The sequence below is a fragment of the Mesoplodon mirus genome, assembly GCF_964341445.2.
Source record: "Mesoplodon mirus genome assembly, chromosome: 5".
Taxonomy (NCBI): domain Eukaryota; kingdom Metazoa; phylum Chordata; class Mammalia; order Artiodactyla; family Ziphiidae; genus Mesoplodon; species Mesoplodon mirus.
Window position 1 is genome coordinate 2,758,308 of NC_138980.1, and position 22,257 is coordinate 2,780,564.

At 54.7% G+C, this 22,257-nt stretch overlaps 1 protein-coding gene across 1 annotated transcript; it reads left to right on the forward strand.

Moving 5' to 3' along the window:
* Positions 1 to 973: 973 nt before the first annotated feature.
* LOC309804456 (obscurin-like) lies at positions 974 to 15,022 on the forward strand (the record flags this gene model as incomplete). Its single annotated transcript, XM_082621770.1, has 28 exons — positions 974 to 1,057; positions 1,160 to 1,211; positions 1,310 to 1,507; positions 2,244 to 2,340; positions 2,668 to 2,789; positions 3,330 to 3,442; positions 3,599 to 3,767; positions 3,939 to 4,005; positions 4,449 to 4,649; positions 5,382 to 5,442; positions 5,950 to 6,027; positions 6,390 to 6,562; positions 6,655 to 6,681; positions 7,410 to 7,562; positions 7,652 to 7,697; positions 7,832 to 7,909; positions 8,258 to 10,268; positions 10,873 to 10,953; positions 11,262 to 11,372; positions 11,548 to 11,715; positions 12,456 to 12,578; positions 12,754 to 12,924; positions 13,178 to 13,262; positions 13,496 to 13,735; positions 13,977 to 14,200; positions 14,341 to 14,416; positions 14,553 to 14,702; positions 14,804 to 15,022. 28 exons carry the CDS (start codon positions 974 to 976, stop codon positions 14,979 to 14,981), a joined length of 5,337 nt encoding a protein of 1,778 aa, XP_082477896.1. The 3' UTR covers positions 14,982 to 15,022.
* Between the last annotated feature and the right edge of the window lie 7,235 nt (positions 15,023 to 22,257).

A 22,257-nucleotide genomic window follows, 5' to 3' on the forward strand; every position in this document is an offset into this window, starting at 1 on the left:
TCTCTGTGTGGGAAGCAGCCCCCGTCAGTCGACCCTGATGATGCTAATAAACTGGTTCCTTACACTGTCTTTGCTCTGCTGTTTTTTGCTTATCCACCTGGTGACTCCGATGACTCGGGGGGCAGGGGCCCTCCTGGCCTGGCCCTGGAGACCAACCAGTGGACAGCCCAGGCCCTTTCCATTGACAGCCCTGGGTGGACACTCAGCATCAACCTGTGGGTCCTGACTAGTCCTGGGGATCCTGGGTGGAGACGCGATAGTTCACCTGTCCAGCTTGCTCACACGTGGGCTAAGGGGCTGGTGACAGGTGCACACAGTGTGGCTGGGGCAGCGCATAGTGGTTGTTCCTGCCGGGGGCCTCCTGTGCAGCTGGGTCCTTTGTCAGGACAGACATGGGGGTGTGATGTGTCAGGGGTCCTGATGACCTCCTTGGAGTGGGGAAGGACACGATGGTTGCCCCAACGCAATAGAGGGCAAACAGATGGCAGCCTGCCCAGTTGCCTCTTCAGCCTGGTGGGCCCTAGGATACAGAAGATCAACAGGAGGGAGGCTCTGGGGCAGTGGAGAGCTCCATAAAGGGGGACCTTCTAGAAATGGAGTGGTGGGCATCTCTGAATGGCCACACAGGGGCTGGCAGCCAGGTGGAGGAGGGAGCTGCACTGAAGGCTGAGGGCAGGAAGCCAAGACAAAGGAGGGTCTGAAGGTTCCCGGGGCAGGGACCAGGTGAGAGTGTAATGGTCTGGGTCAGGCCAGGCTGCAGGTGGAAGGGAGAAAGCTGCTGGGTGGAGGACAGGGGCTGCCCTGGGAGGGCAGGAATGAAGCCTACCCTCTGAGGAGTTCATGGCTCCTAATTTGGCATCTGGCTGTCCCTAGCTTCCCTAGACTGTGGGGCTGGGTCCACTTGAGCCTGGGTGACCCAGTACCCTAGGATCCAGAGTGGGCTACAGAGTAAGGCCAGCCCCAGGATGAAGGGATGAGACTAGCTGAGACTGAGGGGCCGCCCAGAGTGATGGGTGGGAGTCCAGGCCCAGCTGCCCCCATAGGAACTGACATTCTGGTGAGGGCCTGTGTGTAACACCCTGTGGGTGGACCAGTCCTGAGCTTGCCGCCTAGAGTGTCATCTCCCCTGGCACAGTCTCTGGATCCCTTCTTCTCTCAGGGGCCTCCACCTTCGGCCCTTCCTGCACCCAATGTGTGGCTGGAGCAGGAAGGTGGGAGGGTGGCCTGGGGTGGGCTCATCTGGGCAGTATCCCACTCCCCGGGCTCAGGCCAACCCTTACTCCTCTGCGTGGACCTGCCTTTCCTACAGATGCTGCCATCCCACCCCCAGGTGCCCTGGGGCAAGTGGACCGGGAGAGCACATCCATCCAGAGGACACTGATGTGCCCTGAGGCTCCGGGACCCACCACAGGGGAGCATACCAGCCCTGGCCCCAGACCTGGGGGGCCACCTGAACTCCAGGAGGCCGGCCAGAATCCTCCAGGAGTGGAGGCTGGGGATGCATCCGGTGAGGCCTGGCAGCAGGCTGAAGGCAAAGTACCACGGGCTTCCAGGACCACCCCCCACCCCTTACCTCCCCTCCGTTCTGACACCAACCTTGGTTAATTTGGGTGCCCAACCCATGGGGGTGAACTAGCAGAGCCTGGGGAACCCCAACATTCTGATGGCTCCACATGTTGGGGACCCTGGACAAGGCCCACCCCTCACTCAGCCTGTGAAACTAGAGGGGTGGATGGGTTCTGGGAGGTCCTTCCCACCCTGAGCATGTCTGTCCCAGGAGCCAGAGGCCTCCTGTGGTCAGCCCTCAGGGGACTGCTTGGGTACCCTGTGCTCCTGGGAAGGTGAGGAGGAAGGAGGGACAGAGAGTGAGAGGAGGAGGGGAGAGATTAGGGGAGGAGGGAGAGAAGGGGAGGGGGGAGAGGAGGGGGAGGGGAGGGGGAGGAGAAGGAGGGAGACTAGGAGGAGGAGGGGAACAGGAAGGAACAGTAAATGAGCAGTGCCCCAGGCAGACCAGACCCCTGGGAATGTGCTATGGGGCCCCTCCCCCCAGCCCAGGGGGCTGAAGTGCACTTTCATGGCTGGAGCTCTAGGTCTGCGGTCACGGACCCTGTGCTCTTGGAGCCCCTGCTCTGGCTGTCCTCCCCTCCTCTGGGCCCTGGAGGTCGATGCAGAGGCAAGTCATGAGGGGTTGTCTCCCGCCCTATCCCAGGCTCCGTCTCACTGGGCCCCTTGCCTCCCACCAGGCGAGCCCCGGAAGGTGCCGCAACCTCTCTCCCACGAGGGCCTGGAGCAGAACTCTCGGGCACACGCTGAGGTCCAGGAACGCGTGGTGCCCATCCGGTAACTTCCCCAGCTGGCTGGGGGATGAGGGGACATCCTGGGGGCAGGGTCGGGCCCAGGGACAGGAGAGTAAGGGGTGGAATCACAGCACCCCTGCACTCTCCATACCAGCCCCACCCTAAGCCCGAGGGTGGGGCAGGGAGGAGAGGACACCCCTGGAGCAAGGGGAGTTGGGGGAGCTCCCTTCTCACCCAGGGCTGGGGCCCCTGTCTGTACATCCCCTCCCAAAGAGTCTGCTGCAGCCCCCATCTTATCTCGAAGCTCCGCCTCCCATACCCCAAAAGTGGAAGGGTGGGGCCGACAGCTAACTCCACTCCATGGCCCCAGGATGGAGGGCGCTGCCTGCCCCAGGGCAGGTGCAACAGAGCTCTGGGACATCCACAGCCACGTGTTCACAGAGACCCAGCACAGGACATATGTGTACCAGGCCAGCGACACGTATGCCACAAGTAGGTGGGGGCCCGGCAGTTTACACGTGTACCCGCCATGCCCTGGGCAAGGGGGGACATTTGCATGGAGGGGCCTGCAAAGCCACCTGGCATGTCCCAGCCTTACTGTGGCCAGGGACCCTGCTGCCCCTCTCCCTGTGTCCCCTCAGAAGGCATCACTGGGAGGGGAGATGCAGGCAGCAGTGACCTTTTCCCCACTCAGAGTTAGCATATTCTGTGCGGCCTGCCCTCAGAGAGCCGAGGCTGAAGCAGGAGAGACAGGGGTTAGACTGAAGGAAGCACTTCCGGACCATCAGGGGCCTGGGGGGAGTCAGTGTGGGGTCACCTTCGCTTGGGAGGCAGGTGGGGTCTTTCACCCTGGGGTATATCTCGGGGCCTCTCTGCCCACCTAGGGTACCAGGACACACCTGGGGTTACTGCCAGCCCACCTGGGTCTGGGTCTCTGTGAATGTAGGCTGGGGATCAAAGATTTCAACACAGGACAGGCTGTGGTGGGACAGCGCCAGGCTCCTTCCCAACGGCTCCCTCCCCTACCCGCAGGGCCCCCATCCATGCAGGTCACCATTGAGGATGTGCAGGCCCAGAGGGGCGGCGTGACGCAATTCCAGGCTGTCATTGAGGGCAACCCGCAGCCCACGGTGACCTGGTATAAGGTAGGGACAGGCCAGGGTTGGGGGCCTGCCTGCGGGAGGGGGAGTGTGTGAAACCCCACTGGACTGGACACAGCACTCACTGAAGGTCATGCTGGGTCGTGGTGCTGGGGTCACCCATGGTGGGCTGATGGCCTCTCTGCCCTCCTGTGTCTCCAGGACGGTGTCCAGCTGGTGGATGGCCCCCGGCTCAGCCAGCAGCAGGAAGGGACCACATACTCCCTGGTACTAAGGGATGTGGCCCAGCATGACGCTGGTGTCTACACATGCCTGGCTCACAACGCTGGTGGCCAGGTGCTATGCAAGGCAGAGCTGCTGGTCCATGGGGGTGAGTGGGGGACCCCTTCCCAGGCCTGTCTTGGCTCCATGCAGGCGTGCGGGGCTGTGGGTATGGGGGTCCTGTGAGCTCCCACAGGCTCGGGCACTATAAAGTTGGGGGACAGAGAGACAGGGTGGTCATCTTTGCTCACACCTACAGCTTCCCCCTCCCTGGCTACAGGAGACAGTGAGCAAAGCTCTAGGAGGAAACTGCATTCCTTCTACGAGGTCAAGGAGGAAATTGGAAGGTATTGCCCGCCCCCTATCCCAGCCCCAGGAGCCTCACCTGCTGGACCCCCATCCCCTAAGACCCTCATCCTCAGTCTCCTGGAGTTCCTACCCCAGAGCTTCCATCCAGGAGCTCCCAGCCCTCCCCTCCCCTGCACCCCTACAATCCCCACTTCAGCACTAGCAGAAGCCCACCCTGCCCCCCGGAACCCCACCTCCACCGAGTACCTGCCTCCTCCAGCCCTCACCTTCTGGAGCCCCTGCCTCCTGTGAACCCTACCTCTTTCCGGAGCCCCCGCCCGCAGAGTACCTGCTGCCCCACACCTGCCGGGAATTCCGCCCCCTCCAGTACCCTCTCCCCCAGCCCCTGCTCTCCTGGAGCCTCCCTTCTCAGGAGCTTTGCCCCCTTCCAAACCCCGTCCCCCAGGAACCCCACCCCCAACGCGCTGTCCCCTCCTCCCAGGGGTGTGTTCGGCTTCGTGAAGAGAGTGCAGCACAAGGGCAACCAGATGTCCTGCGCCGCCAAGTTCATTCCCCTGCGGAGCAGAACACGTTTCCAGGCTTATCGGGAGCGGGACATCCTAGCAGGGCTGAGCCACCCGCTGGTCACTGCACTGCTGGACCAGTTTGAGACCCGAAAGACCCTGATCCTCATCCTGGAGCTGTATCCTGTCTCACCCCAAGGGTGCAAGGTGGTGGGAGGAGGGGGATGTGCCCCAGACACACAGGGGTCCGGAGGGCTGCGTGGGGCCTGTGGTTTTGGTGATCCCAGCCCTGCCTGCCTCATGGGGGCAGCCGGTAACGCTGGCGTTTCGATGCTTTGTGACCAACCCCCTCCCCGCCCCCGAACACTGCATAGATCTCATAGCTCCCAGGCCTCTGGGCCAGGACTTTGGGCAGGGCTGCGTCCAGAAGGTCCAAGACGTGCCCCTGTGGGCTCCTCCCGCTGTCCACGCTGCCTTTCCAGCAGGAAGTTCGGACTTCTTACCTGGCTTCTGCGGGCCCCAAGCGCTGACGCTGCTTCGGATGCCTACCCGTGCTCCAAGGAGGGGCACACACCCTACCGGATCCATCTGCCACGCGTGGCCCAGCTGAGGGTCTCTGAATGTCGTGTGTGCTCACCACACCCCCAGCTCCCCAGTCAGCGTCCCCTGCGGGGGGAGGGGGGGACACGTGGGCTCTGTGCAGAGGGGAGAGGATACCTCCACTCCCACTCTGCTGCTGCCCACTGGCCTCAGCCCCTCTACTTGGGGCATCTTGTCCCTCCCATCCTCCTCAACTGCAAGCACCAGCCTCCCTAGAATAGCTCCCCCCCTGCCCCGAGATAAGACTCTCCCCAGGTGGTGTGAGGCTATGAGGGTTCCAGACCCTAGAGCTTTCCTTGACAGAGTCCCAGGTGCTCGTCGGAGGAACTGCTGGACCGCCTGTTCAAGAAGAGTGTGGTGACAGAGGCCGAGGTGACTGTGCTGCCTGGGCTGCCCACCCAGCTTCAGGGCAGCCTGCATGCCTGGCCAGGCCTCCTGCTTCCCCTGCCCAGACCACCTGTCCCTCAGACTAGCCCCAGCATAGTACTCCCCACCTCAGAGACCTTCTAGGGTATGTCAGGGCCTCACAGGGTGTTGCAGCTCCTGTCGGGCTTTCAGAGCCCTCCCGTGCCCTGGGCTCGCTTCGTCCCCACCCCAGACTGCACTGAACTAGTTGGCCAGGCCTCGCCTGCTCTCCCGTCGCCTCTTGCTTTGCACAGGCTGCTCCACACACCCAAACCTGCCCCGCCTTGGGGCTCAGAAGAATCCCCCAGCTACAGGGGTCCGTGAGGCTTTGCATGTAACCTGCCCTGCGGGACCACCGTCCCAGGCTCAGGTCTGGAGGGAACTGGAGGCAATGTAGGTGGGAGCAGGCAGGGAGGTAAGCAGAAGGGGTTCTCGCGGCTGGCTGTCTCACCTGAGCACCAGCCTTTGCTGCAGGTCAAGGTCTACATCCAGCAGCTGGTGGAGGGGCTGCACTACCTGCATGGCCAAGGGATCCTCCACCTGGACATAAAGGTATGCGGCTCCCTGGTGCCCCCAGAGCCCAGTGAGGGGCAGGTGGGAACCTGGAGCCTATAGGCTGAGAGGGTGCAGGCCCAACACATCCAAATTCCCTGTGAGGATTTCCTCACCTCTGGGGACAGGGAGCTCACTACATTATGACGGCCCCTTCAGGTGGGGTGCAGGTCTGACGGAACAGAAGCTGTCCCCAAGTGGCACTGAAACCTGTCCTCAAGGCTGCCCACTACCCCATGCTGGCCTCACCATCATTGTGGGGCAGCCCCTCAAAAACCCTTGAGTGTCCTCCCCAGGCCCAGCAGCCCTGGGAGTCACTTCCTTAGGGTACGGCCTCACCCACTCCCGACTCTGTCTGACAGCCCCCCAACATCCTGATGGTGCATCCTGCTCGGGAAGACATTAAAATCTGCGATTTTGGCTTTGCCCAAAAAATCACCCCAGCAGAGCCACAGTACAGCAAGTACGGCTCCCCTGAGTTTGTGGCCCCTGAGATCATCGAGCAGACCCCTGTGAGCGAGGCCTCCGACATCTGGTGAGTGGGGGGCACCCGCTCTCTGCCGCCTCCTCCTCCTCCTCGCCAGGCCATGTCTGGGGTGACTCACGGCGGTGGTTTTTTTCCTGCAGGGCCATGGGTGTCATCTCCTACCTCAGGTGAGCAGACCCCTGCTCCTGTCAGCTGTCTCCTCCAAAGCCGGCCCAGACCCCTCCTCAGCAGGCTCACGGGAAGCTGTTGAACTGCTGGCTGCTCCTCAGATCAGAGACCCGAGACCTAAGGGGCAACTATCTTGGGAACATGCAGTCAGCCAACTCCGATAAGGGGTTTCTGCCAAGTGCTTTTCACACACACCCTGTCACAGAGGAGCTCTGCTGGGTCACGGGGCAGGGCACTGAGCTGTTTCCCTAAAGGGTATAGGTAATTTGTCCAGAGCCCCTTATAACAGTTATTGCTGCCCTGAGGACACTGGTGGTGTAGACTGAGCCTGGATTTCCTCTACAGGTGGAGCCCTGATCCCTCCACCCCCGGCTAAGGCCAGGTGCCCCCTCCAGACTGACCCCTGATCTCTGCCCCAGGCTGAGCCTGGATCCCTACCCCAGACCAAGCCTGGATTCTCACCCCAGCCTGGGACCAGATACCCACTCCAGGCTGAGCCTGGATCCCAGCTCCAAGCTGAGCCTGGATCTCTGGGCAAATCTGAGACATATGCTGGGATTCTCAGGGCTGGATGACAGTGGTGTTCAGAGGCATCTCCAGTCAGGGCTGGGAGCCCCCAGCCACCACCATCCCCGTGAGACCCAGCACTCCCTGTCCCGGCAACCTGCCTCCCATGGACCCAGAAATTCAGGTCACACCTGAAGGCTAGTCATGTCTCTGCTTTCAGCCTGACCTGCTCATCCCCATTTGCTGGTGAGAGTGACCGAGCAACCCTTCTGAATGTCCTGGAAGGGCGGGTGTCCTGGAGTAGCCCCATGGCCACCCACCTCAGTGAGGAGGCCCAGGACTTTATCAAGGCTGCTCTGCAGAAGGCTGTGGAGTGAGTACATGCGCCCTTCCCTCTGCCTGAGGGCCTCACGCTTGCCCCAGGGACCACTTGGACTGATCCCGGCCTTCCTCTCCCCACAGGGCCCGGCCCAGTGCCACCAAGTGCCTTGCCCACCCTTGGTTCCTGGTGAGTAGGCTGAACGCGGGCTGGCCTGGCTCACGGGGAGGGAAACTGAGGCCAAGAGGAATGGGGGCCTGCCTGGGCCACAGGGTGCACCAGGGTCTCCCCGCAACGTGCCTCTCTCGCCTGGGCTCCCCCAGAAGTCTGTGCCTGCGGAGGAGGCCCACTTCATCAACACCAAGCAGCTGAAGTTCCTCCTGGCCCGCAGCCGCTGGCAGGTGAGCTGTGCTGCCCTGTGGAGGGGGTGAGGGGGTGGGGCGCGGAGGGAGTGGGAGGCCAGAGAGGGGATGAGGCCCAGAGGGCTGGCTGGGTGTGTGTGCCGCTTCTGGGCCTGGGAGAGCAGGGAGGTGGGGCTGGGCATCCTTCATTTCAGGTCTTTGCTACCTGAGACACCGGGGTGAGGTGGGGCACCATGCAACATCCCTGCCAAGACGGGGACACACTGGCAGAGCCCTGGGCCCTCGTCTTTTAATGCCCACCATTTCCTGAGCACCCATCTGGGCCCACCGAGTGCTGGGAAGGCAGTGGGCAGCCAGCTGACGACTCCCTGTCCTCCAAATCCCCAGCGCTCCCTGATGAGCTACAGGTCCATCCTGGTGATGCGTTCCATCCCGGAGCTGCTCCAGGGCCCGCCCAACAGCCCATCCCTCGGGGTGGCCCGGCACCTGCGTGGTGATGCCAGTGCCTCCTCCAGCAGCTCTTCCTCCTCCGACAGCGAGCTGGCACCGTTCGCCCGGGCTAAGTCGCTGCCCCCCTCCCCGGTGACCCACTCCCCGCTGCTGCACCCCCGGGGCTTCCTGCGGCCTTCTGCCAGCCTGCCTGAGGAGGCCGAGGCCTGCCCACCCGCCGCAGCCTCGCCTCTGCCTGCATCGCCCCAGGGTGCACAGCCACCAGCGGCCCTGGGCTGTGTGCCCCGGCAGAGTGTCATCCGAAGCCTGTTCTACCAGCAGGTGGGCGAGGGCCCAGAGCTAGGGGGCCTGTCCGCAGGCAGCAGACGGCACCCCGCCCGGCGGTGGCACCTTCTCAAGGGTGGCTACTTCTCGGGCATCCTGCCCGGCCTTCGAGAGCCACTGTTGGAGCACCGTGCGCTGGAGGAGGAGGCTGCCAGGGAGGAGCAGGCCACCCTGATGGCCGAAGCACCCTCCTTTGAGACCGCCCTGCGGATGCCCAGTGCAAGCACCCAGGAGGCCTCTGGCTTCAGCCGCTCCCTGGACCTTGACTGGCTGAACACAGCCAGCCCCTCTGCCAAGGCCTGCAGCAAGGGGCAGCATTCCGCTCTGGGCCCCTCGAGCCTTCAGGGCGCCCACGGAGAGAGCATGCCTGGAGGAGATGCACGTGCCAGGGAGAAGGAGCATCCAGAGGGGCCCCTGCAGGGGCTGAGACTACCTCCGTCCACCGGTGGTGATGCGTGCTCCGCTCAGCAAGAGGGATCATTCCAGAACAGCTGTGGGGGGCAGGCTGCCCCTTCCTTTCAACCCCAGAGGAGTCCTGCCCCCCAGGACTGCGGCACTCCTGCTGCTTTGGCACCACAACCTCCTGGCTCCTTCCCTCCAGGGCACTGCACAGAGCCGCTCTTGACATCCCCGAGCCCTTTCTTCTCAGGAAAGCCACAGGCCTCCCTCTCCCCAGCCCAAGCAAGCCCCCAGTCAGACTCTCAGAGAGGACCGAAGGACACCCCTCTTGCTGGGAGGCCTGATCCACCCAAACCCCCAGAGCCAGCCTCCCATATAGGCATGGAGCCCGGCCCCTCCCTGGACACTGAAGGCCTGTCCCAGTCTTCGCCCAGCCCACAGCAGCCTCAGGAGCTGGCGACCACACGGAAGTTCTCTCTGGGAGGCCATGGGGGCTACGCGGGTGTGGTGGGCTACGGCACCTTTGCCTTTGGTGGGGATGCCGGTGGCATGCTGGGTCAGGGGCCCCTGTGGGCCAGAATGTCCTGGGCCGCCTCTCAGTCCTCGGAAGAGGAGGAGGAGGCAGGGGCCGAGAGCCCACCACCCCAGGCCAGCACAGTGCCTCTACCTGAGGGTGGCAGGGCCCTCCCAAGGGCCTCCCAGGAGGTGAGCTCACGGGAAGACTTAAGTGGGGACTCTCAGGTGTCGCTCGTACAGATCCGGGACCTGTCCAGGGACCTGGAAGCGGCTGACACTGTGTCTCTGGACATCTCGGAAGTGGATCCTGCCTACCTCAATTTGTCTGACCTGTACGACATCAAATACCTCCCATTTGAGTTCATGATCTTCAAGAAGGTCCCCAAGCCTGTGGAGCCAGAGCTGCCACCCTCCCCTGAGTCTGAGGCTGGGGAGGAGCTGGCTGAGCTCCCAGAGGCCACATGGCCCTGGCCGGGCATTCCGGGCCCGCCAGCAAGCCTGGAGATCACAGAGGAGCCAGAGGACATGGAGGCCCTGCTCGGGAAGGCTGCTGATGGCAGGAAGCGCAAGTTTTCACCCCCTTCCAGCAGTCTCTTCCACTTCCCCGGGAGGCAATCACTGCTGGAGGAGCCCACAGAGCTGGGGCTACGCCAGAGAGTGAGGGCCTCGGTGGCCCACATCTCCCGCCTCCTGAGGGGCAGGCCTGAAGGTTACTACCCCCACCCTGCCCCAGGACTGGGCACATCCATGTTCCCCACTCTGCACCTTGGGGCTCCTTGTCCAAAAGGACAGCTCAGGAGCTCACCTGAGTGACGCAGGAAGCCCTCCATCTTATGCTCCCCTCCCCTGTCCCGGTGCTGCCCACACCTCCCGGGACACAGTGGCTTGTTTTCAAGGTCACCTTTGCAGCTTCCCTCCCCATGTGCATGTGAGGCCCAGTTGTAATTCAACTGCAGTTACACCCCTGCGGAAGTAGGAACCAGACCAGCCCTCCCTGACCCCTGACCTCTGGGCCCTCCCTGACCCCAGAGCCCTCAGCCACGCCTCCCCAGGCCCCTGTGGCCCCTTGAGCTGCTGCCCTTACTTGCCCGTGGTGGCCCTGCCTAGGATGGGCTGATGCTGATGGGGTAGGGAAGGTGGTGCCCTCTGCATCAGATGTAGCTCCTTTTCAATAAGACTCCCTGGGATCTGGGCTTTTCTGCCACATGGGAATCCCACAGTTGGCCACAAGGGTCCCCAGAGCCTTCCTCCCATGCTCCCGGAGGAGCCAGGCCCCTAACGTGTGACCTCTCATGGCCACTTCCTTACTGCAGGTCTGGAGAAGGAGGGCCCCCCCAGGAAGAAGGCAGGCCTAGCTTCCTTCCGCCTATCAGGCCTGAAGAGCAGGGACCGAGGTGGGTACACTGCCCAGGGGCTGGGCCCCCACTGCAGCCCAAGGGACCTTACTGTGGGGAAAGGGAACCCTGCCAAGACAGTGCAGGGCGGGGGAAAGCTCACACCCATGGGGGCTTGAGTACACAGGGGGACTCTGGCGCCCCAGCAGTCACGGCCCTGCAGTCCTGGGAGCCTTCCTGGAGTAGGCGCTGGTGTTGGAGATGAGCCGGTTGGGGGTGGGGCTCATCTGTATCCCCACGGCGGGGTCCAGGCCTTCCTCTCAGGCTTAGGGTCACCTCTGAAAGCTCACCTCACCTCCCTTCCCCAGCACCATCGTTCCTAAGGGAGCTCTCGGATGAGATGGTGGTCCTGGGCCAATCTGTGACTCTGGCCTGCCAGGTGTCGGCCCAGCCAGTTGCACAGGCCACCTGGAGTAAAGGTAAAGAGCTCTCCTGAGGCTGAGGGGCAGGGAGGCAGGGGGGTGCTCCTTTAGGGCATTACTCTCATTGTACAGAGGGAAACTGAGGCTCAGAGAGGGTGTGGGCCCTGGGTGTGACCATGAGGCAGGGTGCCTGTTGGAAGCTTCTCTCGAGGTCCACTCTATCCTGCTGCAGATGGGGCTCTTCTTGAGAGCAGCAGCCGCCTCCTCATCTCCTCCACGCTCAAGAACTTCCAGCTTCTGACCATCCTGGTGGTGACTGCCGAGGACCTGGGCGTGTACACGTGCAGTGTGCGCAATGCGCTGGGGACGGCGGCCACCACAGCCATTCTCCGGAAGGCAGGTACGTAGGCCGAGCAGGGCCCAAGGAATGTGATGCTCACCACCCAGGCATCCACCTCCTGGCACTACCAGGACCTGGAGGGGTCACAGAAGGCAGTAGCCGGCTCGGCAGACTGGGACTCCCGGGAGGGGATGCAGGAGGCAGGGTGACACAGCTGGCCAGGCCCTCTCCCTGACACCTCTTTGGGTTTGCATTTCCCACGGTACCTCCCTCCCTGTCTCTCCAGCAAATGCAGGAAGAGGCGGCTTCCCATTTTGTATCTCTATTATGGTCAAACCATGCTCTCAAAACACAGCGCTGGGGTGTGTTTCTGGGGGAGCCAAGACAGGCTGCAGGCCTAGCTCTCAGACCTCTGACCTGGTCCCCAGAGGGGGCAAACCCCCACATGCCCTGCACCACAGCCCAGCAAAGTAGAGGCCCCTCTGACTAGAGGCTGGGATTGGTGGTGGGCTGTGAGCAAGGGCCATTCCATGGGGCTCCTGGGCGGGCACCTGTGGGAGGGGAGCCTGGCGGGGTTGGGTAGGGCAGACACCTCCTGAGGCCCCTCGGAGGAGAGGCACTGAGCCCCTCCTGCTACTCAGCATTGGAAGGGACCTCTGAATGCACTGGACCAAGTGAGGGTGGGCTCAGGGGCCTGGCAGCAGGGTGCAGGCGGATGACGCAGGGCTGGCTGGGGCTCAGAGCTTCCTTAAGAGAGCCCCTGGGAGCCCGCCTCAGATTGCTGTCTGTGGGCTGTGCAGAGCGCCCCTCTTCCTCCCCACGCCCGGACATCGGGGAGGTGTATGCGGATGGGGTGCTGCTGGTCTGGAAGCCTGTGGAGTCATATGGCCCTGTGACCTATATCGTGCAGTGCAGCTTGGAAGGTATGGGGCCACTCCTGAATCCTCACGTCCTGGGGGGCCCCAGGGTCGCTGTGGGGGGACTGTGGGGAAGCGCCTGGCTGCTCTGCGCCCCTGGGTGGCCTGCGCGGGCCTCTCCACCCTGACGTGGAGTGGGAAGGCCTTCGGGCTGCCTCTCACCCGCTCCCGTGTGGCCCAGGCGGCAGCTGGAGCACACTGGCCTCGGACATCTTCGACTGCTGCTACCGCACCGGCAAGCTTTCTCGGGGCGGGATGTACGCCTTCCGGACGGCCTGTGTCAGCAAGGCGGGCGTGGGCCCCTACAGCAGCCCCTCGGAGCAGGTCCTCCTGGGAGGGCCCAGCCACCTGGGTGAGCCGCTCTGCAGGGCTCTACGGAATGCACCCTGCCACTTCAGTGAGTCACACGCTCACTGGGGATGGTTGGTTCTGCCTGCTAGGCCCCCCACCCACAAATGGCCTGAGGAATGAGAGGTCAGAGTGCTCGGGGGTTCAAAGGGGGCCCCCCTGTCAGGTTGCCTTGGAAGGGGTGATGGGAGAAAAGGCTGAGGGAGATGGGGCTGCAGGGGTGCCCTCTGCCAGTAATCGGCTTCCCCCTCCCACAGCCTCTGAAGAGGAGAGCGGTGCCTCAGGGCCAGCCCAGCCGCTCCCCAGCGTGCAGACCTTCGCCTTCCAGACACAGATCCAAAGGTGCGGGCCCTCCGGGGAGGGCGCGTGGCAGCGTCATGGCCCCACTAGCTCTTCATGCTCCCACCCCAGCCCCATCCTCTCTCCCCTCTGATCACTTCCACCTACATTTGCCTCAGCGCATCTGCCACCCCCTCCTGGACCTCCCCCCGGGCTTGCTTCTCTGAGATTGGGGTCCGGCCTGGGCCACCGGGCGGGCTGGCTCCTCACCAGCCTGGCCTGTGCTTCCTCCCTAGGGGCCGCTTCAGCGTGGTGCGGCAGTGCCGGGAGAAGGCCAGTGGACGTGTGCTGGCTGCCAAGATCGTGCCCTGCCACCCTGAGGACAGGACTGCCGTGCTGCGGGAATACGAGACCCTCAAGGGCTTGCGCCACCCCCACCTGGCACAGCTGCAGGCTGCCTACCTCAGCCCCCGACACCTGGTCCTCATCTTGGAGCTGTGCTCTGGGCCTGAGCTGCTCCCTTGTCTGGCCCAGAGGTGAGAGGGCGGGGCCTGGCCTGGATTCAGGGCTCAGGACCTGGCCGCCAGCACTGTGGTCCACCTCCGGCCCACCTCCTGGCCCCGCCTGCACCGGCCAGCCAACCAGGGTGGCTCAGCAGAGCTGGGCCTTCCTTCCTAAGCCCAGCAGGGAAGTCTGGTGCTTCCCTGTGGCCCCTCGGCTGTGGACAAAGCCTGGGTGCCCCTCCCACAGGCCCCCTAACTGGCTCTCTGCCCCCAGGTCCTCCTACTCAGAATCAGAGGTGAAGGATTATCTGTGGCAGATGCTAAGTGCTGCCCAGTACCTGCACGCCCAGGGTATCCTGCATCTAGACCTCAGGTCCGAGAACATGATTGTCACAGAGTACAACCTGCTCAAGGTCATCGACTTTGGAAACGCCCAGAGCTCCGCCCAGGAGAGGGTCCTGCCCTCGGAGAGGTTCAAGGACTACGTGGAGACCATGGGTGCGCAGGGTGCAGACACCAAGCCTGATCTGGGGGAGGGGTGTGCCAGGAGCAAGCCCTTCCCCCAGCCCTGTCTCCCTGCCTGCTCCGCTGCAAACACCCAGCCCCTCACCTGTGACCCCCACCCATGCCGTCCCCAGCTCCGGAGCTCCTAGAGGGCCAGGGTGCCCTCGCGCAGACCGACATCTGGGCCATAGGTGTCACGGCCTTCATTATGTAAGTCTCCACGTGCCCTGTGGACTGGGAGGGCTGGCTGGAAGGGCAGGCCTGGGGTACACTGAGGGTGACCCCAGGTCCCTGTGACTCCCATCCATTGAGGGTGACCTCAGTCACTTGACCCCCACCCACTCAGGTTGAGCGCTGAGTACCCGGTGAGCAGCGAGGGAATGCGAGACCTGCAGAAAGGCCTGCGCAAGGGTCTCATCCAGCTGAGCCGCTGCTACGCGGGGCTGTCCGGGGGCGCTGTGGCCTTCCTCCGAAGCACGCTGTGCGCGCACCCCTGGTAGGCACCCCCACCTACCCTGCCTGGCCCATCCCCCTATGACCTGCCCTGCCCCGTCGTGGGCGGGAGCACAGCTAACACCACCCTCCCACGCGCTCCAGGGGCCGCCCATGCGCGTCCAGCTGCCTGCAGTGCCCGTGGCTGACCGAGGAGGGCCCCGCCAGCTCCCAGCCTGCGGCCGTGACCTTCCCCACCGCAAGTCTGCGCGCCTTCGTGAAAGAGCGCGAGAAGAGGCGGGCGCTGCTGTACAAAAAACACAACCTGGCCCAGGTGCGCTGAACGCCTGACCCTGCGGGACCGCACCTCTCAGTCTTTCAGGACTCCCTTCATATGCATGCACACGTCAATAAAAAGCAGAAGTGGATGAGGCGCTCTCTGTTTCATTATTTTGTTTGGGGGAGGGGATGAGGGCCCTGCCACCTTCCTGGTGTTTGGGGGAGGGTCCCGGCTGTGTGCCCGCAAAGACTTCCTTAGCACTAGAGCCCTCTGAACCAGTTCAGTGTGGAGGCAGCTCCATACTCTTGCAGGTGTGTGCGTTTCTACTAACCGTGTCAGTGCTGCATCAGACATGGACACAAGCCCAGGTAGTTTGCCGGGCAAACCTGATTGTGGGCACGTATCAAGGATTCCGACTTGTTCCACCACAGCACCATTCCTGGGATGGGGGAGGAGCTCAAGCTGGAGCGTGTGGACAGCAGACACTACCCTCTTAGTTCTCAGCGAGTCTCATGGACGTGGTGACGGAGACATGCTGGTGAATCCAGCCCTCCTTGCTTTCCCCACCTCCAGACAACGGTGTCCGCACACTGGACATCCACCCCTTAGATCTTACTTGAACACAAAACACTTCATCTAAAAACCGAACATCTCCAAAAGTGAACTGCCTCCCCACCCAGCTCCCACACACACACACACTGACCTTCTGCAGACTCGGTAAACATGGCCACTCAACCAATTCTTAAGCCCAACCGCCTGGGTCCTGGGCACTGTGACCTTACATTGCCACGTCAGCAGCTGACCCCACTCCGTCCCCTCATTGGTTCACCTGGCAAGGCAGGAATGGAGGTGGGAAGGGAGCCAAGGTGGGCGCAGGCTCTGTGCTCTCTTGGGCTGGTAGGGTTCTGCTGTTAGCAGAGAGGCTTCTCCCTTAGCTCTTGCCATCCGCATTCCTCCCACCCCCCCACGCCCACCACGTGGCTCCACCGCTGGCCCATCAACAGCCCCACACCACTCTCCTATCCTCTGTGCTCCACCTATTCATCCCTCCCTCTCTCTTAACCCCTGGCAACCACTGAAAGGATTCTTGTTTTTCTTTTTCTTTTTAACTATCTCCATAGTTTTGCCTATTCCAGAATGTCATATGGTTGGAATCATACGGTATATAGACTTTTCAGATTGGCTTCATTCACTTAGTAATAATTTAAGGCTCCTCCAGTTGTTTCATGGCTTGATAGATAATTTTTTTCTTCAATTTTATTTTTGTAGTAATACATTTATCATCTTAAGTGTTTTAAGAGTACAGTTCAGTAGTTATATATTCATAATGATTGCAACCATCACCACCATTCATCCCCAGAACTCTTTTCATCTCATAAAACCGAAATTTTATATCCATTAAACACTAACTCGCCATTCACCCCTCTCCTCAGCCCCCGGCACCCACCATTCTACTTTCTGTCTCTATGAATTTGACTACTCTAGGTATCTCATATAAGTGGAATCATACAGTATTTGTCCTTTGGTGACTGGCTTATTCACTTAGATAATGTCCTCAAGATCCATCTATGTCATAGCATATGGCAGAATTTCCTTCCTTTTGAAGGCTGAATAATACTCCATTGTATGTATAGACCACATTTCACTTATCCATTGATGTACACTTGGGTTGCTTCCATGTTTTAGCTAGTGTGAATGCTGCTGCTATGAACATGGTGTACATTTATCTCTTCTAGACCCTGCTTTCAATCCTTTTGATTATATACCCAGAAGTGGAACTCCTGGGTCATATGGTAATTACATTTTTAATTTTTTGAGGGAACTCCCTAGGGTTTTCCACATTTGTTGTATCACTTTACTTTCCCTCCAACAGCACAGAAGCTTTTCAGCTTCTCTACATCCTCATCAACATCTGCTGTTTTCTGGTTTTTTTTTTTTTTTATAGTAGGCCATTCTAATAGGTGTGAGGTAGTATCTCATCGTAGTTTTGATTTGCATTTCCCTAGTGATCAGTGATACTGAGCACCTTTTCATGAATTTATTGGCCATTGGTATATCTTCTTTGGAGAAATAATCTATTCAACTCCTTTGCCCATATTTGAATCACGTGGTTTGTGTTGTTGTTGAGTTTTAGGAATTTTTTTTTATATTTTGGATATTAATTCTTTAGATGTATGATTTGCAAATATTCTCTTCCATTCTGTGGATTGCCAACTTACTTTGTTGATATTATCATTTGATACACAAATTTTTAAAGATTTACCTAAAGTCCAGTTTGTCTATATTGTTTTTTGTTGCTTACAGCTTTTGTACCATAGTGAATAAATAATTACCAAGTTCAATGACAAGAAGATTTCACCCTAACTGTTTTCTCCTAAGAGTTTTATAGTTTTAGGTCTTAGACTTAGGTCTTAGGTCCATTTTGAGTTAACTTTTGTATATGGTGTTCAGTAAGGGTCCAACTTCATTCTTTTGCATGAGGACATCCAGTTTTCCCAGTATCATTTGTTGGAAAGACTGTCCTTTCCCCATTGAATGGTCTTGGCACCCTTGTCAAAAATCATTTGACTATATATGCAAGAGTCTATTTCTGGGCTCTCTATTTTAATCCATTGGTGTATGTGTCTGTCTTTATGCCAGTACTACACTGTTCTGCTTACTGTAGATTTTCAGTAAGTGTTGAAACCAGGAAGTGTGAATCCTCTAGCTTTGTTCTTTTTCAAGATTGCTTTACCTATTGGGGTCCTTTAACTGCCATTGGATTTTAGGATAGGTTTTCTTATTTTCTGCAAAAAAAAAATGTCATTGGGATACTGATAGAGATTTGATTGAATCAAATCTGTCGAGTGCTTTGGGCATTATTGACATTTTAAAAATATTAGATCTTTCAGTCAATGAACATCGGATATGTTTCCAGTTATTTATGTCTTCTTTATTTCAACAAGGTTTTTTTAGTTTTCATTGTACAGTCTTTCACCTGCTTGATAAAGTTTATTCCTAATTATTTTATTCTTTTTGATGCCACTGTAAACTGAATGCTTCCATAATTTTCTTTTCAGATTGTTCATTGTTACTCTATAGAAATGCAACAGATTGTTGTATGTTGATTTTGTATCCTGCTACTTTGCTGAATTCGTGTATTAGCTCTAACAGATCTTTTTGTGGAATCTTTAGGGTTCCTTACATATAAGATCTTATCATTTGCAAACAGATAATTTTATTTCTTTCTTTCCAATTTGGATTAATTTTATTTATTTTGCTTACCTAATTGCTCTGGCTAGAGCTTCTAGTACCATGTTGAATAGAAGTGGTGAAAGTGGGAATCCTTGTCTTGTTCCTGATCTTAGAGGGAAAAACTTGCAGTCTTTTATCATTGAGTATGATGTTCACTGTGGGTTTTTCATATATCACTGTTACTATGTTGAGGTAGTTTCCTTCTATTCCTACTTTGTTGTTGGACTTTTTTTTCTTATCATGAAAAGGTGTTGAATTTCGTCAAATGGTTTTTCTGCATTAAGATGATCACATGTTTTTCCTCCCTACATTATTTTAATTTAGAGATGGATCAATTTGTGAATGTTAAACCATCCTTTCATTCCAGGAATGAGTCCCACTTGGTCTAGTGTATAATCCTTTTAATGTACTGTTGAATTCAGTTTGCTAGTATCTTGCTGTGGATTATTGCATCAGTATTCATCAGGGATATTGGTCTGTAGCTCTCTTGTGGTGCTTTTGTCTGCCTTTTATATCAAGTTAATGCTGGCCTCATAGAATAAGTTTGAGAGTGTTCTCTCCTCTTCATTTTTTGGAAGTTCATGGAGAATTTGTTTTAATCCTTCTTTAAATGTTTGCTAGCATTCACCAGTGAAGCCATGTGGTTCTGTTTTTGTTTTTTTTCTTCCTTCAGAGGTTTTTGATTACTAATTCAATCTCCTTACTAGTTACAGGTCTGATCAGATTTTCTAGTTCTTCATGATTCAGTAGGTTGTGTGTTTCTAGGAATTTATCTATTTTTCTAGATCATCAAGTTTGTTTTGTACAATTGTTTGTAGTTATCTTATAATCCTTTTGATTTCTTTGGTATCATTTGTAATGTCCCCTCTTCATTTCTGATTTTTTGTCTTCACTCTTTATTTTCTTAGTCTATCTTAGGGTTTGTCAATTTTATCTTTTTTTTAAAAAAAAGTCTTTATTCATTTTTTTCTATTGTTTTTATATTCTCTATCTCATTGATTTTTGATCTTATTTCCTCCCTTCTTCTAGCTTGAGGTTTAGTTTGATCTTCATTTTCTAATACTTTAAGGAGAAAATATAGGTTGTTGATCTGAGAGCTTCATTCTTTTTTAGTATAAATGTTTACACCTATAAACCTCCCCCTTGGCACTGCTTTTGCTGCATTCCATATGTTTTGGTATGTTGCATTTACATTTTCATTTGTCTCAAGATATTTTCTCATTTCACTTTTGATTCCTTTTTTGACCCATTTGTTGTTTAAGAATGTTTTGTTCAATTTCCATATATCTGTGGATTTTCCAGTTTTTCTCTTTCTTCTACTATTGATTTCTAATTTTATTCCTTTGTGATTGGAAAAGATACTTTGCATGATTTCAATCTTTAAAAAATTTTAAGACTGTTTTTATAACCTAACATGTGATCTATCCTGGAGAATTTTCCATGTGCATATGAGAAATAAGTGTATTCTACTCCTGTTGTGTGGAGTATTCTATATATATCTGTTATGTGCAGTTGATCTACAGTATCATTCATGCTTACTATTTCCTTATTGAGCTTTTGTCTGGCTATCCATTATTGAAACTGCGGTATTAAAGTTTTCTACTACTGTTGTAGATTTGCCTATTTCTCCCTTCAATTACGTCAGTGTTTGCTTCATATACTTAGAATTTCTGCTGTTTGGTGTATGTACATTTACAATTCTTACATCTTGGTGAATTAAGTTTTTCTTCATTATATGATGTTCTTTGTCTCTTGTGAAGGTTTTTGAATTAAATTCTATTTTGTCTGTTATTAGTATAGCCACCCTTGCTCTTTTTTGGTTAGTACTTGATGGACCATCCTTTTCCATCCTTTAACTTTTAACTTCTGTACATTCGTAGATCTAAAGTGAGTCTCCTGTTTACAGCAAGAGTCAAATCCAGTTGTTGTATCCATTCAGTTGATCTATGTCTTTTTACTGAGAAGTGTAACCCATTTTCATTTAAAGTAATTAATGATAGAGAGGACTTATTATTGACATTTTGCTATTTGTTTTCTGGTATTGTATTGTAGTATTTCTGGTATTGTATTATAATATTTCTGTTATTTGTATTGTAGTTTTTTGTCCCTTATTTCCTCTCTTTCTTCCTTTCTTTGTGTTTCATTAATTTTTATAGTGAAAAAAATTCACTATAAAAATTGTGAAAAAATGAGAAGTGATTCCCTTCTCATTTATTTTTTGTATATTCTAAGAATATTTTATTTATACTTGTCATTGGGATTACATAAAACAGTTTAAAGTTATAGCATCTATTTTAAGCTGCTAACAACTTAATTTAAATAACATACAAGAAATCTATACCTTTAGAGTTCCACCCCCATTTTATGATATTGATTTCACAAATTATATCTCTATATATTGTACCCATTAAGATAAATGTATAATTATTTTTATATTTATCTTTTAGATCCTATAAAAGAATTTAAAGTGGAGTTATGAACTAGAATTACGATAATACAGATTTTAATATTTGTCCTTATTATCTTTACCACATAACTCATTACTTTTGTATGGCTTCAAGTTACTGTCTAGTGTCCTTTAATTTTAACTTGAAGGACTTCCTTTAGCATTCTTGTAGGGCAGGTCTAGTGGTAATAAATGCCATCAGCCTTTGTTTATCTGGAAATGTCAAAAGTTCTGCATTTTTGACTGACATTTTTCGGGATACTGTATTTTGTGTTTCAACACTTTGAATATATCATACCACTGCTTTCTGGACTGCAAAGTTTCTGCTGAGAAATCTGCCTATAATCTTATAAAGACTCCCTTTCCCTGATGGGTAGCTTTTCTTTTACTGCTATCAAGACTCTCTTTTTGTATTTGACATTTGAAAGTTTGATTATAACGTGTCTTGGTATGAGTTTCTGTGGATTTATCTTAGATTGGATTTGTTGAACTTTTTGAATTTGTATGTCTATTTCTTTCCTCAAATTTTGCCTGTTTTCAGTTGCTATTTCTTCAAATAATGTCCGCTTGTTTCTCTCTCTCTTCTTTTTTGGAACTCCAGTAGTGTGAATGTTAGTCTACCTGATGGTGTCCTACAAGTTCCTTGGGCTCTGTTCACGTTCTTTGCTCTTGTTTCCTCCCTTTTTGCTCCTGATTAGATAATTTTAAATGATCTGTCTTTAACTTTACTGATTCTCTCTTCTGCCTGCTCAAGTATGCAGTTGAACCCCTCTAGTAAATTTTTTCAAATAATTTATTATTTTCTTTACTTCCAGAATTTCTGTTACATTCTTTTTTATAATTTCTGTCTCTTTGTTGGTATTCTCATTTTGTTCATGCATCATTTTCCTGACTTTGTTTAGTCAACTATCTGTGTTCTCTTTTAACTCATTGAACATCTTTAAGACAGTTGGTTTAAATTCTTTATCTAGTAACTCAGAGACCTATGTTTCTTTAGAGTCAGTTTCTGGAGATTAATTTTGTTTCCTTGAATGGGCTATGTTTCCCTTTTCTTTGTGTGCTTTGTGATCCTTTTTTTGAGATTTGGGCATGTAAAAATAGTCACCTCTCCAAGTCTTTATGGACAGGCTTCATAAAAGGGTAGACCTTTACTTATCAGCTTGGCGTAGAGGCTAGGTGCTTTTAAACCTTTTCTGGGGTTGCTGTTTGCTTTTGTTCCAGTTCCTGGTAAATACAGTTGCTTTTAAATGCCTTTGATTACCTAATATTTTCTCCCCTGTGTCTTCTCAGAATCGTAGCATTTCTCTTGTGCTCCTCTGCCTATACTCTCTTGCCCCAAGGCACACATGTAACTATAGACTTCTTGCAGCTCTAAGGCACCACAGTGCCAACTACTTCTTTCATCAGCCTCCAACCAGGTATCCAAACTATGCCACCGTTTCCATCAGTACTTCAAGTCAGTATAGACAGAAACCAATCCCTCAGGCAGCCCCCAGACAAGCGAGAATGTTGCAAGTCATTTCCAGTGTTTTCTTTTTAATCCAAAGAGAGGAGCTGGGAATAGAGCAGGTTCCACTTGATTGAGCTGTCCTGTGCCAGAAAGGGGAAGAGGCAAGGGTGAGAAAATGCCACAAAATTTCCTTTTTGTGGATTTCTTCA